The 26,097-nt window shown below is 50.1% G+C and overlaps 1 protein-coding gene across 1 annotated transcript in view; it reads right to left on the bottom strand.

The window, feature by feature from the left end:
• Positions 1-26,097, bottom strand: part of PKD1 (polycystin 1, transient receptor potential channel interacting) — a 135,175-nt gene that overhangs the window by 28,620 nt on the left and 80,458 nt on the right. Inside the window, exons 14-26 of the mRNA XM_077828002.1 lie at positions 25,255-25,388; positions 20,791-24,416; positions 19,602-19,748; positions 16,965-17,108; positions 15,414-15,693; positions 12,553-12,769; positions 10,658-10,817; positions 8,969-9,121; positions 6,574-6,718; positions 5,007-5,606; positions 3,620-3,776; positions 1,362-1,614; positions 350-545 (exon numbers count right to left, since the gene is read on the bottom strand). Coding sequence (XP_077684128.1) covers positions 350-545; positions 1,362-1,614; positions 3,620-3,776; positions 5,007-5,606; positions 6,574-6,718; positions 8,969-9,121; positions 10,658-10,817; positions 12,553-12,769; positions 15,414-15,693; positions 16,965-17,108; positions 19,602-19,748; positions 20,791-24,416; positions 25,255-25,388 — 6,212 coding nt within the window. The remainder of the gene's footprint in view (positions 1-349; positions 546-1,361; positions 1,615-3,619; positions 3,777-5,006; positions 5,607-6,573; positions 6,719-8,968; positions 9,122-10,657; positions 10,818-12,552; positions 12,770-15,413; positions 15,694-16,964; positions 17,109-19,601; positions 19,749-20,790; positions 24,417-25,254; positions 25,389-26,097) is intronic.

Genomic DNA, 26,097 nt, shown 5'->3' with positions numbered 1-26,097 from the left:
TGTGGATCATCTTTATATTTGACACTTACCTGAGGGCTCGGTTTTCTATTTATGCAGCGGCATCTCATCTTGCCAGCAAAGTGTCATTGAATTGGCCTGAACTGAAAACGTCTCAAAGACATACGTGGGTGCTGTCAGCAGAATTGCAAGAAGGAGCTGGACCATGGCAGAATAACTCAACCCCTTCCAGATCCTCAAGGGCCACCCTCCCTCACTGCTCCGGAGAACCCTAGGAAAGTTCTGTGCCATGCAGGGGGATTTGCTGTGATGCGGTGCCTAGAAGTCTCAAGGGACTAGTATGGAGGCTAACCCACAGTCAGCCGTTCCAGAGAGTGACGCTGTTACTGACCTGATCCTCGGCCCCAGCCGGTTTTCACCAGGATCTCATATTTAAACATCCCGTTCTTCCCGCAGAATGGAATCACCCCCACTCGGTTAATGTCAATCAGGTCCAGTTTGTGCACAATCAGCATGGCCACAGAGTATGTCACAAAGCAGACGGCACAGGTCAGCAAAACAATGTAGTTGAGACCTGGGCCAGGAGCCTAAGCAAAATGAAAGATACTGAAAGATGCTTTTCCCTCCCCAAACTCCTCACTTCACAGCCTCACACTCACTGCCTCGCTGATTGCAATAACAATAATTAACAAATATCTTCATCTTACATAGTGACGTCCATCCTGCAGGCTCCCTAACTGGAGTACAGACTATGCATATGCATATCAATCACTTTGCTCACTGCTGAAATGCATCCACCTCTGGAGTGGAATTCAGCAGCTGTACGGGGCTTCATGCAGCAAAGTGCTGAGCGCCTGAAGCTCCCCTTGACGTCACTTACAGAGCTACAGAGAAGACTGAACTTCATCAGGAGGCACAGAGCACCTGGCAGGAGCAGCCTCTAAAAGTATAAAACAAAACTATGCAACAGCTTTGGGCAGGAAGGGAAGAACTCCGTATCCAACTGAAACAGTGGCAAAAACGATAAGGTAAGCAAAATGCAACCAGAATTTGGCCAGGACACTGGGGCTTAACCACCCTCCACTCAGTAAAAGTGCTATTGGCTTTTTAATGACTATAACTGGTCAGGATCAATGTGCGCGTCTCTCTGAAACAAGGTACCTCCAACAGCAAAGTTCCCAAGGGGACTATGCGGGGGCAACCCAGAGAGAGGAACACCACTAGCCTCCGTCTTGCTTGTTGGTCTCCCATCCAAGCACAGATCAGGCATGACTCTACTTAGCTCGTGAGATGTGTTGAGAGCAGCCGTTGTTTTTTCAAGCGGGCACATTCAAAAGCCAGCGAGCTGCTAATTTATCCCATGTGCAGGAAAGCTCCAGTGTCTGGTGTTTGTTTTTACTCACAGGAAATATGAATTGGACGGAGTTTGGGGGAACAAACAGGCTGGCTCCGAAGGCTGTCAGGTGTTGGGTTAAGCACACAGCCTGATTTGGGCTGGTCTCCTCCAATGGGATGATGCCTTCCGTCTTCCACCTCATCTCCTGCTCACTGAAGTACTGGCACAAGGAGGTGTACAGACTCAGGGTCACCTCCACCGGCGACCAGCTGAAATGGTTTGTGATGTTGAAGTAATAGTCCTTGGTGGTGTCGTCAGAGCTAAAAAGAGAAGAGCAAGCATGGGGCTGCTTATCCGCCAGCCTCTGGCTGAGCCGCAAATCCCTCTCCTGAGCCGATCTATGGCACACAAGTGTCTTTCCATGCAAACAGCCCTGCTGCATGGAGAGCAATGTACTCCATACCAACTTCTGTGCAAAGTGACATAGGAAAAAGGATCCTACTAATGGTGAGTAACTTACAGAGTCCTTTTGCTGTGGGGAAACCCATGGGCTCCCCAAGGCTTTGTTATTTATTATTTGTACATCTATTAGTCATGGACGAGGAGCCCGGTGTGGTAGGTGCACTAATTATATGGCACGTTCTCCTCTTTTGCAAAAGCAAACCGGTGGTTAGACTTGCATAGCTACCCCACCACCCCTTAACTGCGTTACCCTGACCCATGAGACGCTTCCTGGGAAAAGATTGTTCGTTAAGACTATGAATCCCTCTTTGAGAATCTTGTGACCAAAAGCCCTGGAAGCCATGCTAAATTAGACAACAGTGGCTCTACCCTGGCCCCACCTATTCCCAGTCCACCAACTTGCTTCTTGGGTAACACCTAGGAGTGGTTCGTAAATAATGGGAGGTGTAAACATTTATTGCTGTGGGGAAGAAAAGAAAAGAAATATTTCAACTACTGAAGTTATATTGATGATTAATGCAATAAAAAAGAAAGGTGGGATCCCAAAATCTAACAGTACAATAATACTACTAAACATTTATATAGAATTTTGCATATTCAAAGTGCCATGCAGACCAGAACTATGTGGGCAGGTAGGTGAGTGAGTATCAATATCCCCATTTTACAGATGGGGAAAATGAGGAACAGAGGCCAAAGGTGATTTGCGGAAGGCCACACAGTAAGCCAAGAGTCAATATTAGAACTCAGGACCACCCAGTGCCTAGCTCACTCCTCCAGACCCTAAGTTTTGTGGCACTGTACAGTAGGTGATCTGTGCTGAACCATTAATGCATCTGTAACAGGGCAGTCTGTTCCTTTCAAGGGCCGTTCCAATGCACCAGCATTCTGGGATGTGTAGTTCTCTGAATCACATGTCAAAAGTGGGAGCAAGCTCTGCTGGGAAACGGGGGCAGGTGACAGTCAAGTGACTGCAGTATATAAGGCAAGCCTCTTGCTTACTCAGGAGAGAGGTTCAAGGGAGAGGGCTGGTGTGTGAGCGGCCCCATAATAGACGTCCAGGGACAGGCAGACCTGGAGCAGCCGCCAGGATGGGCTAAAGGGCAAGGAGCCTGGCTGGGGCCTAGGAACAGAATCCAGACGGGGCTACGAGGTGAATGGAGCATGAGAAGGAAGAGGCCTGGGCAGCACATTAGCCGTGTGGGGTTGAGGTCTAGGTTGGCACCTGTGCTCAAGTAGGTGTTCCCTGAAAGGGAGGGGAGGAAGCAAGCCCCTTAATCAGCTTGCATCATCCGGGTGAAGGAGCCATTGAGTTCTGGGGAATGAGCCCCCTGCTGTGGTGACCCCCCACAGAGGGAGGTGGTGCAGACCCCTTGCCTCAGTAGGGTGAATAAATTGAGCCTGGAGAAGGGGTGCTGAAGGCCGGCTTGGAGCTGGGGCGGGGCCGGGGGAGGGGTGTTGAAGGAAGAAAAGGTTACTGGGAAAGGAGCTGCAGAGCTGGGAGGCTGGAGGCTGTTCCCCTGAGTGGGGAGAAGTTGGGCAGGTGCTCAATGGAGGGCTGGGCCCTAGTAAAGAACCTGGGTGGGAGGGTCATAGTAACTACACAGGGACTCTGTCTGGGATGCTGCTTTCCCTGGAAGGAAAAGCCTCCTCCGTTTGGCCAGAAGGGGAAAAGCACCAAACTGTCCTACCAGTAGAGGGACGCGTATGCTGGCAGGAACCAGACTTCGACCGAGGGGAGACCGAGGCAGCAGATGTGCCTGACGCCAGAATGGGTAAGCTGCCCCCAAAAGGTTATGGTCTAAAGCCACGAGTGAGAGCCAGGGCTAGGGGTTACAAGACGGGGGTCGGGGGGGGTTCTCTTACATGGGGGAAATGAAGAAAGTGTAGCGCTTGTGGTCTCGTTTCTCCACGGCCTCCAGCCCGATCTTCTTGGCCGCGCTGCAGTTGTGCTCGCTGGGTGCAGGCGAGGGAGAGAGGTAGGCTGCGATGAACGGCTCCAGCTCGCTCGAGATGTAACGATCTGGGCAGCAAGGGGAAGAGAGGGAACGGAAAGCACTTTACAGACACCCAGCATGGCTTTACGTGCACAGGCCCCGATCCTGCTGTCTTCAGCAGGTGTCTTGTTTGAGTGAGGACTGCTAGATTGGACCTGTGATATTTACGCAGAAGCGACTGCGAAATGCCACTGCTCCTGGTACCACGTTCGCGTGTCAGCAGCCCGTACAGGTCTGGTCGGAAGGATCCATCCTGAGAGGTGCTGAGCACCTGCTGCTAAGGGTTTACCTGCCTTCCGTTCCCATTGCCCTCAGCAGGGAGGGAGGCTGCTCCGCACAGTGTGGGACTGGGCCTTTGGTGCTGAGGAACAAATGCTCAGTCCCGCTGTAACTTAACGTGTCACTAGCGCCAGAGGTAACCCATGGACCATTCTCGCCGCGCAGCTCAGTTCGCATTTGTGTACCATTAGCTCCAGCCCTCCAAGGGGGAAATGCTCCATTGGGGTCTGACCCTGTGTCAGAGAAGTCAGCGGGAGCCGGCCCAGCCCAGCCTGACAGTCCTCCTGGAAGAGGAGAGTGGCACCATGTGTGCAGGGCAAGAGCAGCCAGACAAAGGCAGCGTATCCTGCAACGTCTGACATGCCCTAGTCAAACCTGGGGGTAGGTTCTGCCAGGTTGTTGCAAGGGCGCAGGGGTGAGAGTGAGGAACTTCCTCCACTACTTGTTGTGCAGCTTGCGGAAGGGCTGGGTGGAACGGCAGCTCCTGGGCTCAGAGGAATGCCGGCCAGCTCCCTAATTAGGCATCACCCTGCCCCTCTGCAGCAGGGAATGGGAATCCTAAGCATGATCCTCTAGTGGCTGGAAGTCCACAGAGACTATAATATACCAGTACTAGTGCAGCTAGACTCTGAGCATTTGGAAAGCATCTACCCTGCACAACGTCACTGGAACACACAGACTAAGCTCTGAGGCTGCTATATGCCAACAGGATTCTCCTTGGGCTCCAGTGGTTCAGGTCTGTGTTCCTGGAGAGCAAAGGATTTGAGCTCTAGTCCCACTGGGGCAGTGACTCCCGTATGGCTGTGACTTGCGGTGCAGCTCTCAGTTCTGATCCCTTGCTGCACCGTGCTCACTTGTTGTGCTCGACTTATCCCAGCCTTGTAAGATCTCGTTTAGCATGCAGGCCCCAGGTCCTGTGCTCTCTCAGCCCTTTAGATGAAAAGTATATTGAACAGCAGAAAAAGTGCAGTACCTACCATTTAAGACTCTGTAGGTGAGCTGGAAATGCAAGCCTGCTTCTCTGTTGTTGTTTTCTGTCGTAACAACTAGGTTCACCGAAGTCTTTCCCTGGATGATTGCAGAGCCAGCAGAGATGTTCGTCATGCCATTGTTCAATACCATCACAGTGATGGCCTTTTCTGCATCCAGACTCCCAATGGGAATCTGGGTCCCATTGTTGGTTTGAAACTCCATGGAGGCCACCTCTGTGGACACAGTGTAGTTGCTAATGTAGCCAAAGGGGAAGGGGTTGGAGTCCACCCGGAACATGACTTGGATCACGTCGGTCAGGTCGGAAAAGGTGGTGTTGAAGGCCTGGGGGATGGAGAACTGGCAGTCCAACGTGTTCTCATAGCAGAGCAAATTGAGGGGATCAGACCGTTTGCCTTTTGCCATGATTTCTCCTCCCACCAGTTCAAGGGGCTCCTCATTCAGCACCCGGGACTTCATGAGGATGCGCATCAGGCTGGAGGACAGGCTGTAGGCTTTGGAAGCTACCAGCACATGGTGGGGATCGTTGCACAATTCCTGGAGTTTTGACTCCTGTGGAACTGTGTTGACAAGGTGTATTAAGTCCCCTGTAAGGAGAGAGATAAAACAGCAAACGGAAAAGCAGTGAGTACCACAGTCTAGGCAACATTCAACTCCTTCCCACAATCATCAGGAAAGCTCCTTTCTTACTGGCTTTCTACTGGACTACAGCATTGTGACACACGGCCTTCCGCAGTGAAAGCTCGACATCGTCCATAGCTACACATACAGCACTCTACCGCATCGCTGGGTTTTCTCTACTCTATGGTGTGGTTAAGATCTCAAGTTACAAGATCCTAATGTGGGCTTTCTCTTCCTTCTGCAAAAGGGCTGAGAGGAAAGAGGGAAATAGACACATAGAACCAATACAACAAACCTCTGGAATTATAAAGAGTAATGCCATTACAAACACAGCCCACTGCAAGCATGCAAATAAAGGGCCTTTCTTTAAAGGTAATCTGAATGTGATGTCATCTGCCAAGGCCAATGAAGTTTCCATAAGCACATCTGCCAAGGATGAAGCCCAGCTTGATGCCGTGCATGGCAGCCCACACATCTGGAAGCTGCCTCTATTATCCTCAAGCTTCCTATGAAAGGGCTGTTCCCTAGAGAATCAACTGCTTCATTAATTCAGGGGCTGTTGGTTTCAAATGCCCCAGCAGGGAACAGGCAGCAGCAGGATGACAGTGGGAAAATCAGACAGATGATAAATTACAGGTGGGGCCAACCTATGGATTCAGATTTCCCCCAAAGCCTGGAGGTGGGGGTGCTATTCAAATGGAGGGCTTGGCACTGGCCCACCTCTGTGATAAACACCAGCTGTAGCCAGCCTTTGCTCAGGACACCTCCCAGCCGGAAGAAGGCCTAAGAAATCTCTCCCAGCTTTTCTAGCCCGGTCCTTCCCTGATCATCTTTTAACATCTACCTTCCCCCCTCCCCCACGCAGTGACGTCCGTGCCCTGAACTCCTCCTAGAGAACGTCCCCCCTGTTGCTTGGGGCCCCACAGAACTGACCCGTAATGTTGAGGATGTTGTCTGCGATGGCTGTCGGTGTCATGATGCCCTGAGTGGTTTCACCCTGGAGGATGGCCATCATGCTTTCCAGCTTGCTCAAGGTCCCAGTCACACATGATCTGCAAAGAAGCTCCTTGCTCGCCACCTGCCATTAGAAATGCAGGCTAATCCAGCAGAAATCAATTCCGTATCAAAGGCCGTAGCAGCTGTGCATGGTACTTACTGGGTTCAGTCCTACAAAGTACTGAGCGCTCTGGCTCTGAGACTACTCGCATGCGTCTAGTTCAGCCTGTGCTTAGGAGCTCTGCTGGATTGGGACCGTACATCTATAATATTTCTCTTCAGATTGTACTTTATCTGCAACCAAGCCCATTCCCCCCCCCATCATCTACTTACCCCTCTCGCTGGATACCATAATCTACCTACCTACTGGACGTCTAGGGTTCCCTACACTGTAGTAACAAGGTAACTCACACTGCAATAATAGCCTGCCTAGAGGTACCAACACAAGGCAGAGCACCTGGTTCTGACACCAGGAGTGAATGTGTCTCTTGTTGTTGCTTCTTTCAAGTTGTTACCTCAGGGTTGAATTTTACTCCTGTTGACGTCAACCAGAGGCGGTTGGGTTTTTTCCATCGTCTTCAATGGGAGCAGGATTTGGCTCTAACTGAATCCATCTCCAACATTCAAACACGTCCTAGAGCTGTGGGAGGGGTTTCACCACCCAGTTTTGATGACCGTCCCTCCCATCCACTCCCAGATGTGTCTAAGAAACAGAACGTTCTACATTTTAAGCATAGGCTTGAGTCTGCAGCACACTCGGCAGGCTCGATGGGAATAATCTATGGAACACATGGAAGTGGTTATCACCACCCAGCTCCTCTTCTTTTTGTCATCAGAGGATTCACCACAGATGTCAGAACAGCTTGCAGCACGAAGGGGTGTGAAAGCCCCCATGGCTTGCATTTGTACATTGTTACTATACAGCACCATTTACAGAGATATAAGAGGACCTCTCTCTACCCTGGGGATCTTACTATCTAAATAGACAGCAGCAGCATGTAAGATGAAAACAGGTTACACAGAGCAGAGGAAGAAAGAGAGAGAACAGCAAAAAAGAGTCCTGGGAGAACTGCCCCAGGGAGACTGTTACCCAAGGAGCAGAGCTGACATGAGAGATTTTCCAGTCAGAAAATGTGGTTTTTGTCAAAATAGAAACTCTCTGTGGGGAAAAATGTCAATTTTAACATTTTTTTCCCTCCCCAGTAGGGAGAATAGAAACAAGCAGGTTTATTTTGAGCCAACATTTCTAAAACCAGACAAAAAAGTTACTTGAAAATGATGCTTTTTGTTTCTATTTTTCCAATTTCAAACTTTTTGTTCTCTGCCTTTTTTTTTTTTGGTTGCTATTTCGGTTTTTTGTTCTGGCTCGGAGCCAAAACTAATCTGGGAATGTCAGACCTGACCCTGGGACAAAAATTCCATTCCCTGACCAGTGCCACTACAGTCCGATCAGGTGCTGGGTTGCAGGCTCAGGAGAAGAGGTCGAGTGTGTCTCGTGTTAGTAAAATCCAGCAGAGGAAAGTGATGTCTGGGGCCAGAGTTCAGGGCAGCGCCAGAGGCAGAAGAGAAAGCACTGAGTTTGGCGAGAAGGATCCCAGGATAAGCTGTTTGAAGCAAAGGGGATCGTGGGACAAGAATTTTGTGAGTGATGCTCAGCAGTGGTATGTTTGATTCATGTCAGGCCGTATTCCCAATGAGCGAGCTTGCAGAGCTATTTATGGGTATGAGGGAGGTGCTCAGAAATTACGGTGATGGGCAAGCAAAGCCTCACAGCCCCTTCGAGAGGTAGGGGAGGAGGAGTAGCCAGCTGATTGGCTGGCCAGCCAAAGCCAAGCCCATTAAATAGCTGGGCTTATTCGTTTGATGCCCAGCTGATGAAATATAAAAAGCCACTCCTGAATCCAACAGGGAGCAGCCCCAGCACGGGGAAGCGGGGCCCATTGGCTAGGCTGCCACAATGTGGAATGCAATACTTCAAATGATGACAGGCTCAGAGCCTCCTGCTGCCAAGCAACTGTGCTAGGGCTGTTTCCAGAGGACCAGGTATAAATTTTTTGGTAACATCTGCAGCAGATGAGAGCACATATTCATCTCTCGCTGCCTTTCTAGAATGACAGATGAGAAAAGGGTGATGGTGATAATACTTGTACTTAAAGAGGGATGGATAGACACACACACGCCCTACAGATGTCACCAACAAATTATAACTGTCCTCTGTATATGATCAATGTGTGTATGTGTGCGAAGCTGAAACAGAACAAGGAATGGCCAGAGCTACCCTTTCTTTCCATCACTCAGCGTCAGAGCAGAATGAGGCCGGAGGGTCCCATACCATGCATTGAGCAAGGGCAGCGGAGATCTGCTGGATATCGTCCACAGTGTTCACATTCAGGGAGATGAGGGTCTCGGTGATGTTCCTCCTCGTCCAGGTGCGAAGATCTTGTTCGTTCCTGGTCTCGGCTTCTGAGCGCATCAAGTGCTCGTGCTTAGGGGAAACAAAAGCAGCGGGGTTTATCACAATCTTGCAGAACAGGAGCTTTAGCACTCAACCACAAATTTCCATTGCAGCATTTAATGACTTTCCAGCTGGGAGTCTCTGATATCTGGGTTCTCGGCAGAGCTGCTGCTGGATACAATTTGAAAGTTAAAAAGCCTCTGCGTTCTGCTGCCAGTGGAAAATATAACTGGAAGCAGGACAGGAAACAGAGTCTCAGTAGCACAGGGCAAGAGGCACTCTTGCAGCACCTGCGAAAGAGTCTTCTCCTCTGCAGCTTCTGCCAGCTATGAGAACATTCTTGTCTCTCTCCAACTGGTCACTTTTCAGAGCTGCTGTGTGATCATATCAGATCTCTTCTCTCTTGCCTGTGCTGTGGTTTGGTAGGCCCAGCTTTCAACAGAGCGTTCCAGTCTAATTCTGTGATTCAAATAAGCACTTTAATAGGACACCCCTGTTCTGCAGGCTGAAACTGGTACCCAGCTGCATACAACTGGCGTTTACACAACAAAGCACAAAGTGGGGCACCCAGGTGGACATCCGGAGGCTCTGTGTAAGTGGCCATGTTTTGAAAATTGGGCTCCCCAACTGCACAGTGACTCTTTACAGCATTTTAGGGATACACAATTTTATGCTATGGACAATCCAGGTGGGTTAGATTGGCACAGGCATCTGTGCCCACTGTACTGCCATGGAATAGTCCATGGCTGGAGGTCAGGGCCTGTTCCCCATTCACCTAGTGGTCTGGGATTGCTGAGGAAGCCGTGTGCTCAGTCCTTCAGGGATGGGGAAGGGGGAGCCCTGTGGTGACACCCTGAGGGACCAACACTGATAGGCTTCCAAGGATGGGACGAGACTCATCTGCGGCACGAAAGAGGGATCCACAAAAGAGTATGGGAACTGGGCACCTGCTAGGACTGGGCCCTGAATGAGAGATGAGTGACAATGAACAAAGGGGCTGTGGGGGTAGCCTGGGAAGATGATGTTAAGAGAGAAAAGTCATGAGTTGTACTTTGTGGCCACGTGTCGGGCACCTGTGGAAGACCCTTTGTGCAGGTGCAGAGCTGTTCTGCTGACTCATCCTGGCAGCTGGGCCAGGCAGGTCTCAATGGCACCCACACAGGTGTATGAAAGGCTAGCGGGAGAGGGAGAGCCTAGAGGCAGCCAGCCCAAGGAGAGCTCAGGATGAGGTTTCTGTGGGTAAGCGCAGTGTTTAAACTTGGGGTAGAAGACAGTGAGGGAAGGCTGACTGAACCCGGAGGAGGAAAGTCAGCTATGGGGGTGGGCGCAGGCTACATTTCCCTCTCCTGGGCCTACTTTGGCGGCCCCCCGCTCTCACGCACATGTCACGTGACGGGGACGCACTCAGATCTCCAGCACCCCACCGCAGGTCTCCAACATCTACTAATTTACTTGGGAGACTGGGTGAAACCGCCAGTTCACCTCAGGCCCAAGGTGAGCTCATGGACTGGACAAGGAGTGGCCAGCCAACCACAGCTGGCGGCAGGGCAGACAGCGTTACTTTACCTCATTTAAGATGGTGATGAGGGCCAGGGAGTACTCGATGACGTGCTGCGGGTCCCCCTGCTTCACCAAGCCCTGCAGCACAGTGTCAGTCTGATTGTAGAGCCAGTGAGAGAGGCTGTGGACTCCGGCCGCGGGGGCTGGCAGGGTGATGGTCATGGAGCTGGAAGGAGAAGAGGCAGTCGGTTTGTAAAGAACTGACTGTCGAATGGAACCGAGGGCAATGGGCGTACTCCCCGCCCCGGCCTTCCCCTGGTAGCTCCTAGAGAGAGTCCTTTGAGCGTCACCAACTTCTGCTCGGACCCCAGGCTTGGACCAGTTCTTCTCAGACCCCAGTCCCACCGGAGAGGGAGGCCTGTTTCTGAATAGTTGAGATAAGGGGCCAAATTCCTCCCTCATGTAACGCCACGTAACTACTGGATTGGCACAAGGGAAGTGTTTGACCCTGGGAGTAAGATCTGGGTTCAGTTTTAGGGAGTTTAAGAAGCACCCAAGAACTGTCTTCAGTCCACTTCTGCCTTTGGCTTAGTCCTCTGGGCTCTAAGGGATACTTGTGAGCTGGATTCTTAAACCCTTAGATTGTAGAGGAGTCAATCCTCTAGGATCCAGGGGGCCCTCGTAGCTTGGATTTAGTCCCCTGGGGCCCAAGGTGCATGGGGTTAATGCACTGGAGTGGCTTGTGTTTATTCACTACTGAATGAAAGATGAGATTGTCAGAAATCAGCCCATGCTGGGACCTGCCCCAGCGATCCCCAGATCCAAACACAGGAGTGCGCCCTCTTGAGCTAAACGCAGCTCTGCCCCTGCTTGTCAGCAGTGGGACACCAGGTTATTCCAAGCACCAGCTCCCTGCTGGTTCCAACTTTCTTTAAAGGGTTCTGGCTGCAAAGGAGGGGCAGGATGCAGAGCGCGCTCGCAGCACAAGCAGGGAGGTCTCCAAGATAAATGGGCCAGGTATCATTTATTCATTTGGCTTTCCCTGTAAACCATTAATTATAATGCAGCCATTTGTTATGGGTATGAAAGGAACATTAAATTCTTCTCCCACCCAACTGAAATGCGAGTCAGTCACAGCCTCTTTGTCTGATGCATTGCCCATGAACAATGTTGCTTGTAAAAAATAGATAGATGGATCTCCCAGAAAATGACACCATGCCTCAGAAGGGAAGCATGGCTGTGAATCAAGATGAATGGCCTGGCCACGGGAATAGTAACTCAGGTGAGGGGAAATGTGTGTGCAGGGGGCTTTTTGATCTTTCTTAACAAGGCAGCTTTCATCAAGCTTTACTGGTCTAGCGGCCACATCTATTAGGTGAGAGGTAAAACTTAAGACGTACCCGAAGAGGTCTTTAAAAGATTTCCAAATGGTGCTTGTGTTTGATTAAAATGAATAAGGAGAGGAAGTGCGTGGGAAACACACACACTATCGACAGATGGTTAAAAATAGAATGAATTTTTGTGTGTGTCTATCAGAGAATTTAGTGCTTGTGAGGACCTGAAGGAAGTGTGAAATCCTTCCTCTACCTACAGACCAGGCATGACAGAGGCAGCTGGAATGCAAGTTCCCATCCCACTATGCCTTAACTCAGTCCTTGAGAGACCACCTGTAAGGACTGGAGCTCAGTCTCTGTGGCCCAATATTTCACTGATGCTGTGTCTGCCAGCAGTGCTGGGGGTTTTCTGAGGTGGGCACGATTGCAGTAGGAATCCAGCTTACAAAGGATCCATAGCCCTCGAACAGACATGCCCACTGCACAGCTGTTAAGCCACACTGTTATCCAGCCAAGGGCACAGGTCTGTGATTAGGGCTTCCTGGATTTTGTGCCCAGCTCGGCCCCACTTCACCATGTGGGGCTGTGGGCCTGTTGCTTCCCCTGTCTGTAATAGGAGCACCTTACCAGTTGAGGGCCACAAACGTAGCTCCCAGCTGATCCTGCACGAGCACGGAAACATACACAAGGAATCTGTTTGCACTGAAGCCGGGTGGGAGGAAGGCACTGTGCTCAGAGCGGCTGCCTTTGTACATGCCAAACTCCTCACATTGCCCCACTTTGCAGCGAGTGGCCAGGAGGATGTACACCAAGGGGGCCTCTTCGTCCTCCGTGTCTCTCCAGCCTGCAAGCCAAGCACATCGGGCAGTGTCAATGGGATCCGAGCGCACCTACCAAGCCAGGCCTGTAGCTGCAGCCATTGTCTTAACCACTAGGGATCAGGCTTTTAAATCCATCATTAACAGGGGCCCGTGCCCCTCTTCTCCTCTCTGCTGCTCTTATCCCTTGATTGGCATAATACTGTGCAGAGTTACATTGCTGACTCCCGCTGCCTTTTTACCCTCATCACTAGGGCCCTACCAAATTCATGGCCATGAAAAATGCATCACGGATCGTGAAATCTGGTCTCCCTGCATGAAATCTGGTCTTTTGTGTGCTTTTACCCTAGACTATACCGGTTTCACGGGGGAGACCAGTGTTTCTCAAATTGGGGGTCCTGACTCAAAAGGGAGTTGCCGGGGGGATGTCACAAGGTTATTTTAGGGGGGTCACAGTATTGCCATCCTTCCTTCTGCGCTGCCTTCAGAGCTGGGAGGCCGGAGAGCAGTGGCTGCTGGCCAGGCACCCGGCTCGGAAGGCGAGGCCCTACCAGCAGCCGTGCAGAAGTTAGGGTGGCGATACCGCAACCCCCCCCACAATAACCTTGCGGCACCCACCCCCCCCAAACTCCTTTTTGGGTCAGGGCCCCTACAGTTACAACACCCCGAAATTTCAGATTTAAATAGCTGAAATCATGAAATTTGCAATTTTAAAAATCCGATGATTCTGAAATTGACCAAAATGGACCACGAATTTGGTACGGCCCTACTCCTCACCCCATCCACAGTGAGTGCCCCTCTGCTGAGATACAAAGCTCTGATCTGGATTTCTCTCAAGCTTAGGGGTTTTCTGATGTGGATTTTGGGCCCTAAAACATTTGGTCATAGAGTTTAAGGCCAGAAGGGACCACTGGACCATCTGGTCTGATTTCCTGTATATCACAGGCCATCAACCCCTAGCCAGCACTCACGGCGTAAACCCAACCACTGAAATGAGACCAAAGTATCACAGCCCACAGGAGACTAGACTAGTATGTGCCACGGGCAGAGGATAGGCAAGACCAAGGTTCACCAAGGCCCCTGCAATAGCAGGGATGATATACCCAGATAATCCTGGCACGCGACCCGCGCCCACACACTGCAGAGACAGGCAAAATTCCCCAAGGTCCCTGCCAGTCTGACCTGGGGGAAAAGTCTTTCCTCGCCACACCTATGGTAATCAGTTAGACCCTGAGCATGTGAGCAAGAACCAGACAGCCAAGCCCCTGAGAGAGAGGATGCTTGGTGCCACCTCAGAGTTCTGGCCAAGCCACCCCATGGCCCAGCTTCGGCTGTGGCCAGCCTTGATGCTTCAGAGGAAGGAGATCAACAAAAAATCCCAAAACAACCTAGAATACCTTGGGGGTAAAATATCCTTTCCTGTCCCCCTAGAGGTGGCCAGTTGAAACCCTGAAGCATGAGCTTTTAACCATTCAGGAGACCTAAAGAAATCAACACGCCACCATGGGAATAGCCACATGCTCCCCATAACTCAAGAGCAATAGCAAAACCAGGACGATTCTGTTGTACTGCAGAGGCTGTATACAGCACATATCCAAGGTCCCAGACTACATATAATGTCCTAGACAAAAGCCCTGTAAAAGCTGCTATTAACCTGAGACCTCAGTGCAGGCCTGTTATAATCCAACAGAGTATGGCCCACCAGCTTTGGGAATGAATGGTTTATTACACTGGATTTAGCCCACTGATCTGCATTTTGTATCCAGCACTTTGTCCCTGCTTAACAAATATTACTACTAATAGTCGCAAACCCCATAATGCCAAAGGTACAAAGTTTTCATGATTAGTGCTGGCAGATCAAAATATACCAGACGTTAAAATCACATCATTCTGATTACCCTCTTGCTTTCCCCCCTGATTTAAGCTGCAATGTGATCACCATCACAAGAATGACTAGCGCTAGAAACCAATTTGCCCTACCATCGGAAACACAGAATCCCAGCATTCATGTACAATAAAGCATGAATCTCTAATACTAATCATGAGGCGGAGAGTTTCAGAGACACTTACTTGCTGGCCCACAGCAATATGTTTCAGGGACCAGTCAGCTTTTTGCATCATTGGGCTAGATATTTTTGTCTCTGACTGCGTCAGAAATAGCTTGCAGGAAAGGAAACTATATTTGTGTAGGGAAAGCAGAAAGAAATCATTCAGGCCACATTTTCAGAGTGGCCTCTAAGTGGTGTCCAGTTTCTGAGTTGTTTGAATGTGGGTATGTAATTTTGGGCACTCACTTTTTTCCCTACGCCCAAAGCCCAGGTTTATACACACAATCCACTCGCACTGACTGTCTTAATAGGCATTCGGCCACTTGATTTAGATGTGGAAAATCTTGCATAAATGAGTTTTAGAATGTGCATGCCTGGGGTACAAAAATTGAGCGGGGCCTGCAGTCTGGTACTTGCAAACCTAAGGGTCTGCTTATGAAAAATCTGACCTATCCACAGGTCCCTTTAGGAATAGAACTGGAGCTGAGAGTAAAGAGCGAGAATTCTGTGGGACCAAGGAATACATGCATCTGGACAACTCACTTGGTGTGTGAAACACACTCACCGATGAACAGTAGAGATGCCAGGCTAATCTCTGGCACTGTCACGACCATGCTCTCACCTGCACACTCAAAGTGAACCTTTGCCATCAGTGCCCTGACTTCTCCGTTCGGAGAGAGCTGACACAATCCTCCAATCGGGGGCCGGTTCGGGAGCAGGTCAATGGAGGCGTAACCTTCCTCCCCAGTTGTGAGGTCAGTGATGTGAAGGGTAAAGGTGTATCCTTCCCCATCCTTTAAGGCCCCTGGCCGTAAGACCAGGTTCATTCCGGTGTTGCCAGTAGAAGTGGTGGTTTTGTCCAAGATGAGAGATTTGTTTTTAAAGCTATGCGCTGCCCATCTCTACAGAGATGAAGGGAGAAAGACGGGAGAAATTCTGGTTTAATCTGAAGTCATGTCCCTAAAATGTTTTCGAACTGAGTCTATAGGGGAAAAAATAGAATCTAGGGGCAAAGGCTGCCAATTTTGCAGTTGATAATTCAGCTTTGTTCTCATGTGCTGAAGCAACGAGAACTGGAAAGCTTCCAAACTGTCTGGTGGGAATATTTCCACTGAGAGATCCACTTTCGTCTCTGGGATTACATCATCCACTGACAAAATATTTCATAATACAGAACACAAAACACAGGAAATCAAATTAAACAGTGGTGGAATCTCCATGGGATAACATTGCTTTTACAGGCTGCAAGTTGAATGTGTCCTGCATTGTTACTGTCAATAGTACAAACGTACAACCGTGACAACGAGACACACCGAGACGGGCAGCCGGAAAACACCATGCAGGAAACCGCTCAGCTCACTGGGGATACAGAGCAGCGTTTCCAGTGGGACTTTCACTTACAAAGCCTGTTTCTTCCAACAGCATATAGCCCAGTACGCGGATGGGAGGGGAATGTGGCTGGAGGTGAAGAAAACAGACTGAGTGATCTATGTTTCAACTCCCTGAGCCAGAATAACTCAGACAGGCCACACAGCCGAGAGATGAAAACACTTTAAAATCTCAATCAAAAGGAATGTGAAATGAGCAGGTGGTGCATGAGCCCAGGTTGGCGGTGCCGTGGCAGGGGCATCCTGGTGTGAATGGCCCTGGGGTAGCGTTGAGCCATTCTGATGGAGGGAGGCCACATTTCCCCAACTCCCGGGGCCGTTACTGAGAAGATCTCGGCACTGGGACGCGATTCGCACAGCCTGGGGAAGACCCGTATGGGCACGGCTAGGGGAAGGCCCACTTGGTGGAGCTGCTGCTGACAGAACCTGAGCAGCTCAGTTCGAATGGCAGCTGCAGCAAGCTTGCAGGCTCAACAGCGGCAAGGCCTTGCATGACGTGGGGAGCTCTGTGATGGGGTCAGTGCCCCTCCCCGACGTTCACTGCAAACAGAACCTGCTCTAAGAAGCTGACGCGTCACCCCCTTGGAGGTCAGTCTTCTTGCCGATTCACTGGGGACTGCAGTGGACAAAGGGGCCACACTGAGCAAAGCCTCAGAGCCCTGCTGCTCCGTTTCTCTTTGGGAGTTCACGGCGATGGTGTTATTTTTTACTTAATTCTACCCCTCTCGCCCCCGAAAACAAAATGGATCGGTTTTTGCCTCCAACAGCAACAGCTTCCCCTTTACCCCAAGCTTGGAGTCGTTCTGGCAGTTCCTGCAGGTGCCCTCCAGGTAGACATAGGAGCTCTTGCTGACTTCGTAGACAGACTGGGCTTTGCAGGAAACACATTCTAGGGACACAATGGGGACCCTTCCATTCTTGATCAACACCTACGAGGAGGGAGGAAGAGCAAGAGAACAGCTCAGGAGATGCCCATTCCATGCCTGATGCAACCAGGACACACAGAAAAGCCAAAGGGGATATTGCTATCAACTTCTAACTAGTTTGCAAACGTCCTTGTCCCCAGTTCTCTGCACTGGAGTTCACATCATTTCAGCATGACATGTATTTAGGGTAAAATTCACCCCTATGCAGAGGGACCAGCACGGGGCCTGTGCATGGCTTAAGTTCACTTAAGGATTCCCAAAGGGTTTTAGTGGGACAAGCCATGAATAAGCCACACAGGGATTTCACCTTTAGGGCCTAGATACTACGCTGCTGGGATCTCTGGAACTTCCCTACATTGATCCAGTCTAGACTAGGTGATTTTGTTTTGCCTTATTTTTTAAAATGGGTTGCTTTGGAAGTTTCTGTGTATTGTCCTGGGTAGGATGCCAAGATGGCTCTTGTGGTTTTACTAACATCTGTTGCTAAACTGAGGCATCCTTCAAAAAAAAAAAATCCCTCTGACCCCACTTAAGACTAACCTGTGCTCTGTACAGAAGACATCTAACTCGGAGAGGGAAGGTCTATTTGGATCTGAGATCAAACATCTGGCATGCATCTGGCCCTGGAAACTTCTGCAACTCGCATTGATTTTCTTTGGGCCAAATCTTTGGCCCTTCGTCTGCAGCTGCAGCAAGCCCTGAGCCAGTGAAACTGGCTGTGAAAAGGGGGAGGCAGGACTTGCTTGCCACAGAGCCCTGAACAATGCGGGTTGTCTGTGCCTGCCTAGGCCCCTGGGCATTCTTCCCAATGGAAGGGGAATGCGGGGGCCCTGGTCCTGCAGCAGCATCTTCCTCCCTTGTTCCTGCTGAGATCCTCAGTGCTCAGCCTGGGCCTTTGTGCTGGGTCTCAGGATCTGGCCCTGGGCCTGCATGGCTCTCTGTTCATTGCATTCTTTATGTCACTACTTTGTATACACTGTCAGCATCCTAAATACATTTTTAAATGCCCTTGAAAGACACGAGAGATGATAAAAGAAGCTAGAACAGTAGCTCCTACTGACTATCAAATGCATTTTGCTCTGCAGTGCAGGACAGCCAGCTTTTCCACAGGACGGTGTGTGGTCCCAGACGTTCCTCTCAACTTCACCGCCTACACCTGGTTACCTCTAACATGCCTCTCTGACAAAGCGCTGTACAGGATAAGAACTTTAGCATCCCCGTTCCCTCAGAGCCCCTGGCTAGTGGAGTATTATCTCTGTACTCCTCCTAAACGTCTTTAATCCCTTACCAAGCAGCACTGTATGGAGTTTGCCTGGGCCCTAGCATAATGAATATTCTGCATGTAAAGAGAGACAGTAATGAAGACATTGTTTAATATGGCAGGATGTTAAAAGAGGAGAAGTGTTCCACCAAGTTAAGGGGAAGAGCATTGAAGCTTCCCTCATTCCTCCAGCCATTGCAAATTTCCTATGACACTGGATTCATTGTTTTGCGCTCATGCATGGAAAGCTGATAGTACGGAATGTCCTTGAAAAACTATCAATTTAATTTTTTTTTCTTTATCCTCCGGCTTTGGTTTAAAAATCCAGGCAGTAAGAGTTTCCACTTTCAGACTAACTACATCTCTTAATTGCCAAACGCACCATGATGAATGTTTCTGACATAAGCCATAAGTGCTGTCGGACTGCAAATGCGCTCTGTGTTCGGTTTAATCTGACATAAACAACATGCCCTGAAAAAACCTTCCTTTTCTTTTTTAAAAAAGGAAAAAAGGGTAGGAACGATTGACAGCAAAAGCAAGTACCAGCCCTCCGAAAGCTCGCCCTTCCGGTGCCAATATGGAAAGGGCACGGTACTGTTAAGTGGAAGTAGGGCTGGGGCATGACATTGCTGGGCACATTGCTGGATCAGTTCTTAACCCCGTGGGCTGCAGTATCCTCGTATTCTCCGAAGGCAGATCAGCCACTGCAAATTCAGAATCTGATCTGCTGTGAACTGGAACCATGTATGATCAGGTTATTAACATGGCGCATGCAGACAAAGACAGAGAGAGACAGCGTGATCTTAATAAAAGGCCTGCAGCAGGAAACACAACAAAACACATTACCATTGTCAGCAGATATGCTGCCCCCTGGAAAATTAAAGTGTGTCCATCACTGAGTATATGGTATATGCCCCCACGAGGGCCATGGACAATGAGAGCTTTAGGACTCTCGAGGGATCAAAGGCAAATCTGTCCTTCAATCTCTTTCTGTTTCCTCCCCAATTAATACAGACAGCAGCAAGCTCTACAGTCCCTTGTTACATGTGTTACTGTCCTGCAAAGTGGGGTCAGGAGAGGAGCAGGACTCGGGACGTACCTACGACTGTGGGTATCCCAAAAGTCAGCCAGCCATACACCTTTCTGGAGTTTTGCTTGGAAAGGGGAGTGTGACCCTGCGCCTTGTCCTGGTGCCCAGGAGCGGACATAAGCACAGTGAGGACAGAGGTACGTACGGTTTGATTCGTAGACTCGGGATTCAGACCCATCTTCCAGACACTGAGGTCGAACGTATATTCCACATCTGCTTCTAGTATGGCCTTGGAAATGGTGATGACCCCTCCTGTGGCACTGAAGTGCAGAGAGCACCCTGCAGGCGAGCTCTGCTTGCAAGGAGAAAAGATCATTCAAACCCTCCTTTGCACTGATGCACGCTGCATGAGTCCATAGCCAATACATTCAGTTTCAGACGCCATCGGTTCTTGCTATAAATTACCCATTTCAACCCCCTTGTTTGTGGCTGGGGAGGGAGGGTGGGGTACCATTAAGCACACTGTATTTTCCATCAGGTTAGTAAACAACTCTTGGAACACGCCTATATTTTGGCTGGCCTCCACATTTTTAAAAAAATTAATTCTGTATTAAATATCTTGTAAATATGCTAACAGAAGGCAGACAAATGAGAGTGCTTACATTTACACAAAGTCTGATGCACAAACCTCCATATGATTTCATTTAGAATGTGGAAACGACCGAAAAAAAGGTCTTTCAATAAACAAGACAGTCTGATGTCAACAAGACAATATTAATCGAGAGAGTTTGCCATGAGACTCTGAAGGGAGATCCTTTCTTATTGGTGGCCAAGACTGGTTTGATGTGTCGACCAGAGAGGAACAGTGTCCTGTACCCAACTGTTATTTGGGCTTATCCTTCAAAAGCTTCATTTGGCTCCTGCTGAACTTGAAGGTTTTTAAATGACTCTACGGGGAGCAGGATTAGAACACAAGCCTGCTAGACTGTAAATTGGTACCCATTGTTGTGATGCCTTCGGAAGATTAAAGCAGCAGCAACACCAGAACGGTTAACCAGAGCCAGGTGCAATGGCAGATGAAGGGAGAGCTCCTTGGCTCACTGCAAATGCTCAGGACGGGGCACAGAAATACCGTATAGGCACGATAAGCCATCACAAGGAATCCTGCAACTGATCTTGTGCCATTTTCCTGAGCTGGGTACTATGCCACCCCCACTTCCCTCGTGATCCTACTGAGAGTCCATTACAAACTCTTCCCTCTATGCCTTCCCAACCCAGACACAAAAATGTGTTGAGTGTGCGCACAGCGCCTAGCACAATGGAGCCCTGATCCTTGGTTGGGGTCTCTAGGTGCTACTAATTATCACCGTCTTTTTCAGTGCAGATTCTCTTACCTTGGAGCAAGATGTGCAGGACCACCGGTAAAGCAGTGGCGTCTGTTCACCATCGTCCAGGTTAGGGTCATAGGATTTCTCACCGTCCAGGATTAAGTCCCGCGTGTTGGACCACACACGGTAAGATCCCCCGTTGATGATTGGGACCAGCTTACTCGGCGTCACAGTCACATTGGCAAAAATGCTCTTGGACAGTGGGGTGTCTCCAAAGGAGACAAAGAAGACAAAGCAATAGTTCCCTACTTCCAGGGCCAGCTTGGGTATGACCAGCTGGGGTCTGCTCAGGTCAACGCTCAGCAGGTGGACCCTGTCGGTGTCATCGAAGTGCAGGCAGCTGGGTGCTCTGTAAATCTCCCACAGATACTCGGTCTGGTACTTGACACAGCCACGGAGGTCAATCTGTGCCTCCAGGTAGTTCCTCTGGGATCGTTTCATGACTACTTGTGGCGGCAGGGCTAGCTCCACCTCCGGCTCCTCGCACTCCAGGACTCTGACGGTGACTGTGAGATGGGCTGTCATGAAACTGACAAGGTTGGTGGCGTTCACCTCCACCTGGTAATCTCCGGCCTTCAGGTAGGAGTAGTTGGCAGCTGCCACCTCTGTGATTTGAGCTGGGGAACCATCGCCAAAGTTCCACCAGAAAACAACTTGCCATGCGCTGGGCTGCACGGAAGCTTCAAACAACACCGTCCTGTTCACAAAGGACAACGCTGGCTTAAGGGAGACTTGAACGATTGGGTCTTGCACTTGGATCACTCTGGTGATGTTCAAACTCCCTAGGTCATTGAAAGCACTGAGATGAATTTCTAGCAGCCCTGGAGCCACTGGAGTGTAGGAGACACTTCTGCCTGCCAAGCTGACCAGGGCACGGCCGTGCTCTTTCTGCAAGGAGAACTGCCAGGAGTACAACACCCGTGAGCCACTCCCAACCTGGGCGGTGAAGGTCTTTTTTGTTCCTGTTGGGATACCCTGCTCGCAGCAGTTCACAAGCCTTAGGTCATGGATGGCTTCCAGTACTGAGATAAGCACCTGTGCGCATGCCTTGCTGACTTGGTTCTGCACCATCACCACCACGAGGTAGTCACCGCTCTCAGGGAACTCATGGGTGAACCTAGATCCATTAAGCACCACAGAGTAGCCCCCACTTATGTTCACCGAATAGCTCACGGAGGAACCAGAGGACATGCTGATCACAAAAGAAATCTGTTCCCCAGGCTCCACAACCTTCTTGCTCACAAAAAGCTCCAGCCCTTCAATGCTGTCCTGCACTGTGATATTCTTGCTGGCCACAGCCCAGCTGACGTCATTGGATACATTCAGATGGACAGAGAAAAAGCCTGCCTTAGGGAATGTCACCGCCACAGTCTGTCCAGTCTGCAAGCCTTTTGGCAGCTCCCACAGCCATGTCACGTTGGTCCCCTTTTCGAGTTCACCGCTGAAGGTTACCACGGAGCCTGATGGGACGTAGCTGCAGTCCACCTCTGCAGTCCCAATCCTCAACCCCACTACGGGTTCCTGTATAAAGATGTAAACCAATGCATTAGTGGAACTAATCTTGTTTTCAGCTGTGACCGTGATCGCTGTAGCTCCAGGTCTTTGGAAAGAGTGTATGATGAAGGGTACAATGGTTTCTCTCCTGTTACTATCTTCCAGGTGCCAAATATATGTTAGGCAAGTGCCCGTGGTTACGCTGGTGCTTATGTTAACAGAGGCGTTTACGGCAGCCGGGTTGGGGAAGGCAGAAGGTTTTAAAAGGCCGATGCTTTCAATGAACTCCACTGTCCTGTTAACAGCTGTGCTTCCCAGCATGTTAGTGGCTTTCAGATGGATCGTGTAGTTCCCAGCCTCCAGGATGCTCAAGGAGAAGATCTTCCCACTGAATGTCTGCACAGGGGTGCTGTCCTTCAAGGCCATCCAGCTGTAAGAGATGTTTGTCCCATCTCTCACCGCTGCCTGCAGATGAAGAGTTTTGTTGGTTGGGAAATAGGCATCCTCCACGAGGTCGCTGCTGGCGATTTGCAGTCCTTCGATCTGTTGCAAGACGTAGACGAAGATGCTGTCCTGCAGGGAGCTGATCTCGTTCTCCGCTGTCACAATGACGTTAAAAGTCCCCACGGACCGGAATGTGTAGGAAATGGTGTAGGAGCCTTGGATGGGTGTGCACCTATCGCACAGGATCCAGGAGTATCGGCTAGCGTTGCCGGCTAGGAGAGTGGCTACAAAGCTCACTGACCCATTCAGTGGCACCATAGTCCTGCTGGCATTGATGGTAAGCCCCTGGAGTCGCCTCTTCACGGTGAGGTTGAGCCTGGTCTCATTGAGGCTCACATCATTCCAGCCAGTCAAGCTGATAGTGTAGTTGCCAGTATTGTTGTAAGAGTGGGTGACGATCGGTCCAAGCTGGTTACAGCCATCCCCCATGTCCCAGCGGTAGCTCACTTTGGTCCCATTCCCACTGGCGGAGAACAGATAGATCTGGTTGAGCTCCAAAACCCTTGTCCCGTTGTATTCAATCTTTGCTACCCCAACTGGTTCTTGGACTTCCACAAAAGCCGTGTCATTGTTGAACGAGACATTGTTGGAGACGGTCACTGTGACCAGGTAGACCCCTGTGCTCTTGTAAGTGTAACTCACTTCAGTCCCTCCGGACCTAGCGGAATCATTGGTCCCAAAGTCCCAGTGGTATCTGTACTGGTACAGAGGCATGGCACTGACCTGGAAGTTGCTCTCTTTGCCAAGCCGCACAAACTGCTTGGGGGGTCGGAGCGTGACATTGGCAATCTCCGGCTCCACACAGACGATGGTGAAGTAATGCGCCTTGTTAACACTGCTTGAGAGAACCAGGGAGAGAGCGAAGACTCCGCTGTGGGTGAAGTTGTGTGTCACCACGGGGTCCCCATAAACAGTGACGTTGGATGAGCCATCTCCAAAGGTCCAGTCGAAAATGTAGTTTTCGGAGTTCCCCGAGACGTACGCGGTGAACTGCACGTTGGGGTGTTCCAGGATGCAAGAGGAAGGCTCTATTTTGAGGACCTCCAGGACGAATACCCGGACAGGCACAGTTTGCGAAACAGAGTTCACAGGATTCACAGCTGTCACGTTAATAGTGCAACAGTTGACATCCTTTTCATACCTATGTTCGACTGCTGGCACTGTGCTCATCAGTATGGTCCCATCCCCCATGTCAAATATCCAGGTGATGTTGTCTCCTGTCTCCACTGAAGCATTTATTGATATTGAGATGCCTTGCTCTGCCACCTCGTCCGATGAAACTCTCAACCCAGTGATCTCTTCAAAAACGCGATAACGCTGGTGTGTCTCGACGCTGCTAATCGTGTTGTTGGCGGTTAGGCTGACGTTGTACACCCCTCTGGTCTGATAGCTGTGAGTCGCTCTAGGTTGGCTCTCCAACAGCAGCGAGGAGCCATCCCCAAAGTCCCAGGTGTACCAGACTCCATAGGGGGATGGCAGCGGATAGGCTTCGAAGGTGACAGGCCGGCCTACGACCAGGACATCTGCATCTGCTTCTACAGTCAAGTCAGTCAGGTAAGTGTGGACGTGAACCGGGATCTGGTAGGTGAGGTTCTCAAAACTGTTTGACACTAGAACAACCAGGGTATATTCTCCTGCAGATGAAGAGAGCAGAACACGGGCAGTCTTGTTGGAGGGGTCCATGCAACCACCACAGGCCTTAATGGCCACAGGGGAAAGGTTAAAAACATTCCTGGTAGACACTGCTCTGCTTCTGCACCACACACACACTTTATTTCTCTTTTTTTTCTCATTGCCTCTAAGGGTGCATGGGATGGGCATGTGTGGCTAGCCTGCCTACATAAGAAGCCAGCCTGGCATTTCTGGAGGCTGATTCTTTTCCTGTTCATCCACATAATAGTGGATGGACAGGGCAGCGGCCATGCATGCTGCTTCTGCCTGTGCCTCACCCCTGACCCAAACCCGGGACGTGAGGGAAGTTCAGTCTCCACGGGCCAGTCTGCTATTGGCCTCTCTCCTGAGACTGCCAAAAAGGAAATCTGCTTGTGCCAATGAGGGTAGTTTCTATGATGTGAACACACATCCAGTGAGATTATTGGATGGTGACACTTTCTGCTCACTTCCAGTCTGGGCTAGATTTGAACCAGCGATCCAGAGGAGAAATTAAGCTGTGAACAGGTTCTCACAGTCAGAGATGATGTCTGATCATCCAGTCCCACCGCCTGTCTTCATCAGCACCTTCCTTGACGCTCATTCTGCCAGGGCTTCATCTGTTGTTTATTACTGCCAGTGACCAGCAGCACCAACAGTGGAGGCAGTTTAATCAAGAAAGAGCCTAATGATACACGCAGGCCTCTGAATCATTCTCTAGTGTGGAGGTGCTAGGACTTTCTGAAGCTCTTGACCCCTGTAACCCCAGTGCAATAAAACTGCATGAGCCCTTTTTGCCCAGGATACACAAACAGAGCTTACCTGGTACTTGATAGGTGTAGGATACGTTGTGCTCAATCACAACCTGATGGATGCTGGGATCAGGAATGAGGAAAGACTCATTATATGGGGGTTTAAACTGGTACATTTCATGACCACCATCTCCAAAATCCCACCTGAGGAGAGGAAAGCAGATCAGACATGCAGGCCATGAGCTGGTCGTTACATAGTGAAACGGAAGCTGCTTTTGGAGCATCTTAGGATCCCGCCTGGAATCCCGTAAGCACCCCCAGTGCCATTCCCAGTGTTCTGCTACAGTCACAACACTGTGGTTACCAAGGGAGCTACCGCAAAGGGTGCTGCTGAGTATCACAAGGCGAGCTGTTCTAATTCCATCGCAGTGCCTTGGTGACGGGAGTATGGTGGCAGTTAGAGAAAGGGAAGGAGTCACTTCTAAACAGCCAAATAGCAAGTGTTGCGGAAGAAAGGCATTATGGGACTGACCTCCAGAAACAGTGAGCACCTACTACCCTGGCTGAACCCAGTGGGGATGCTGGGATACTAAGCCCCTCTGAAAATCAGTCTCTGTGTAAATACCAGATTTTGTTGTTCTGGTACCACTGTGTTTAGATTTCTTTACCAAGATTACTCGGTCCTGCTCCAGTTAACCACCACTCGGCTCCTGTTCCAAAAACCTGGCATTACAAATACCAGCATGCCCTTCCCTGGTGCCAAAACATATCCCATAGGAGAGGAGAGACACTGCACAGGGAGTTCCGTGATGATTCTCTTCTGAGCAGGTGAGGAACGAAGACAGAGCCAAACAAAGGATCACCTAGCAAAGGTCTTACTCAGGGAATTCAATAGGAATTTGCCTTGAATGAG

This window comes from Eretmochelys imbricata, chromosome 10 (genome assembly GCF_965152235.1).
Source record: "Eretmochelys imbricata isolate rEreImb1 chromosome 10, rEreImb1.hap1, whole genome shotgun sequence".
Taxonomy (NCBI): Eukaryota; Metazoa; Chordata; order Testudines; family Cheloniidae; genus Eretmochelys; species Eretmochelys imbricata.
This window is presented reverse-complemented; position numbering and strand designations above follow the sequence as displayed.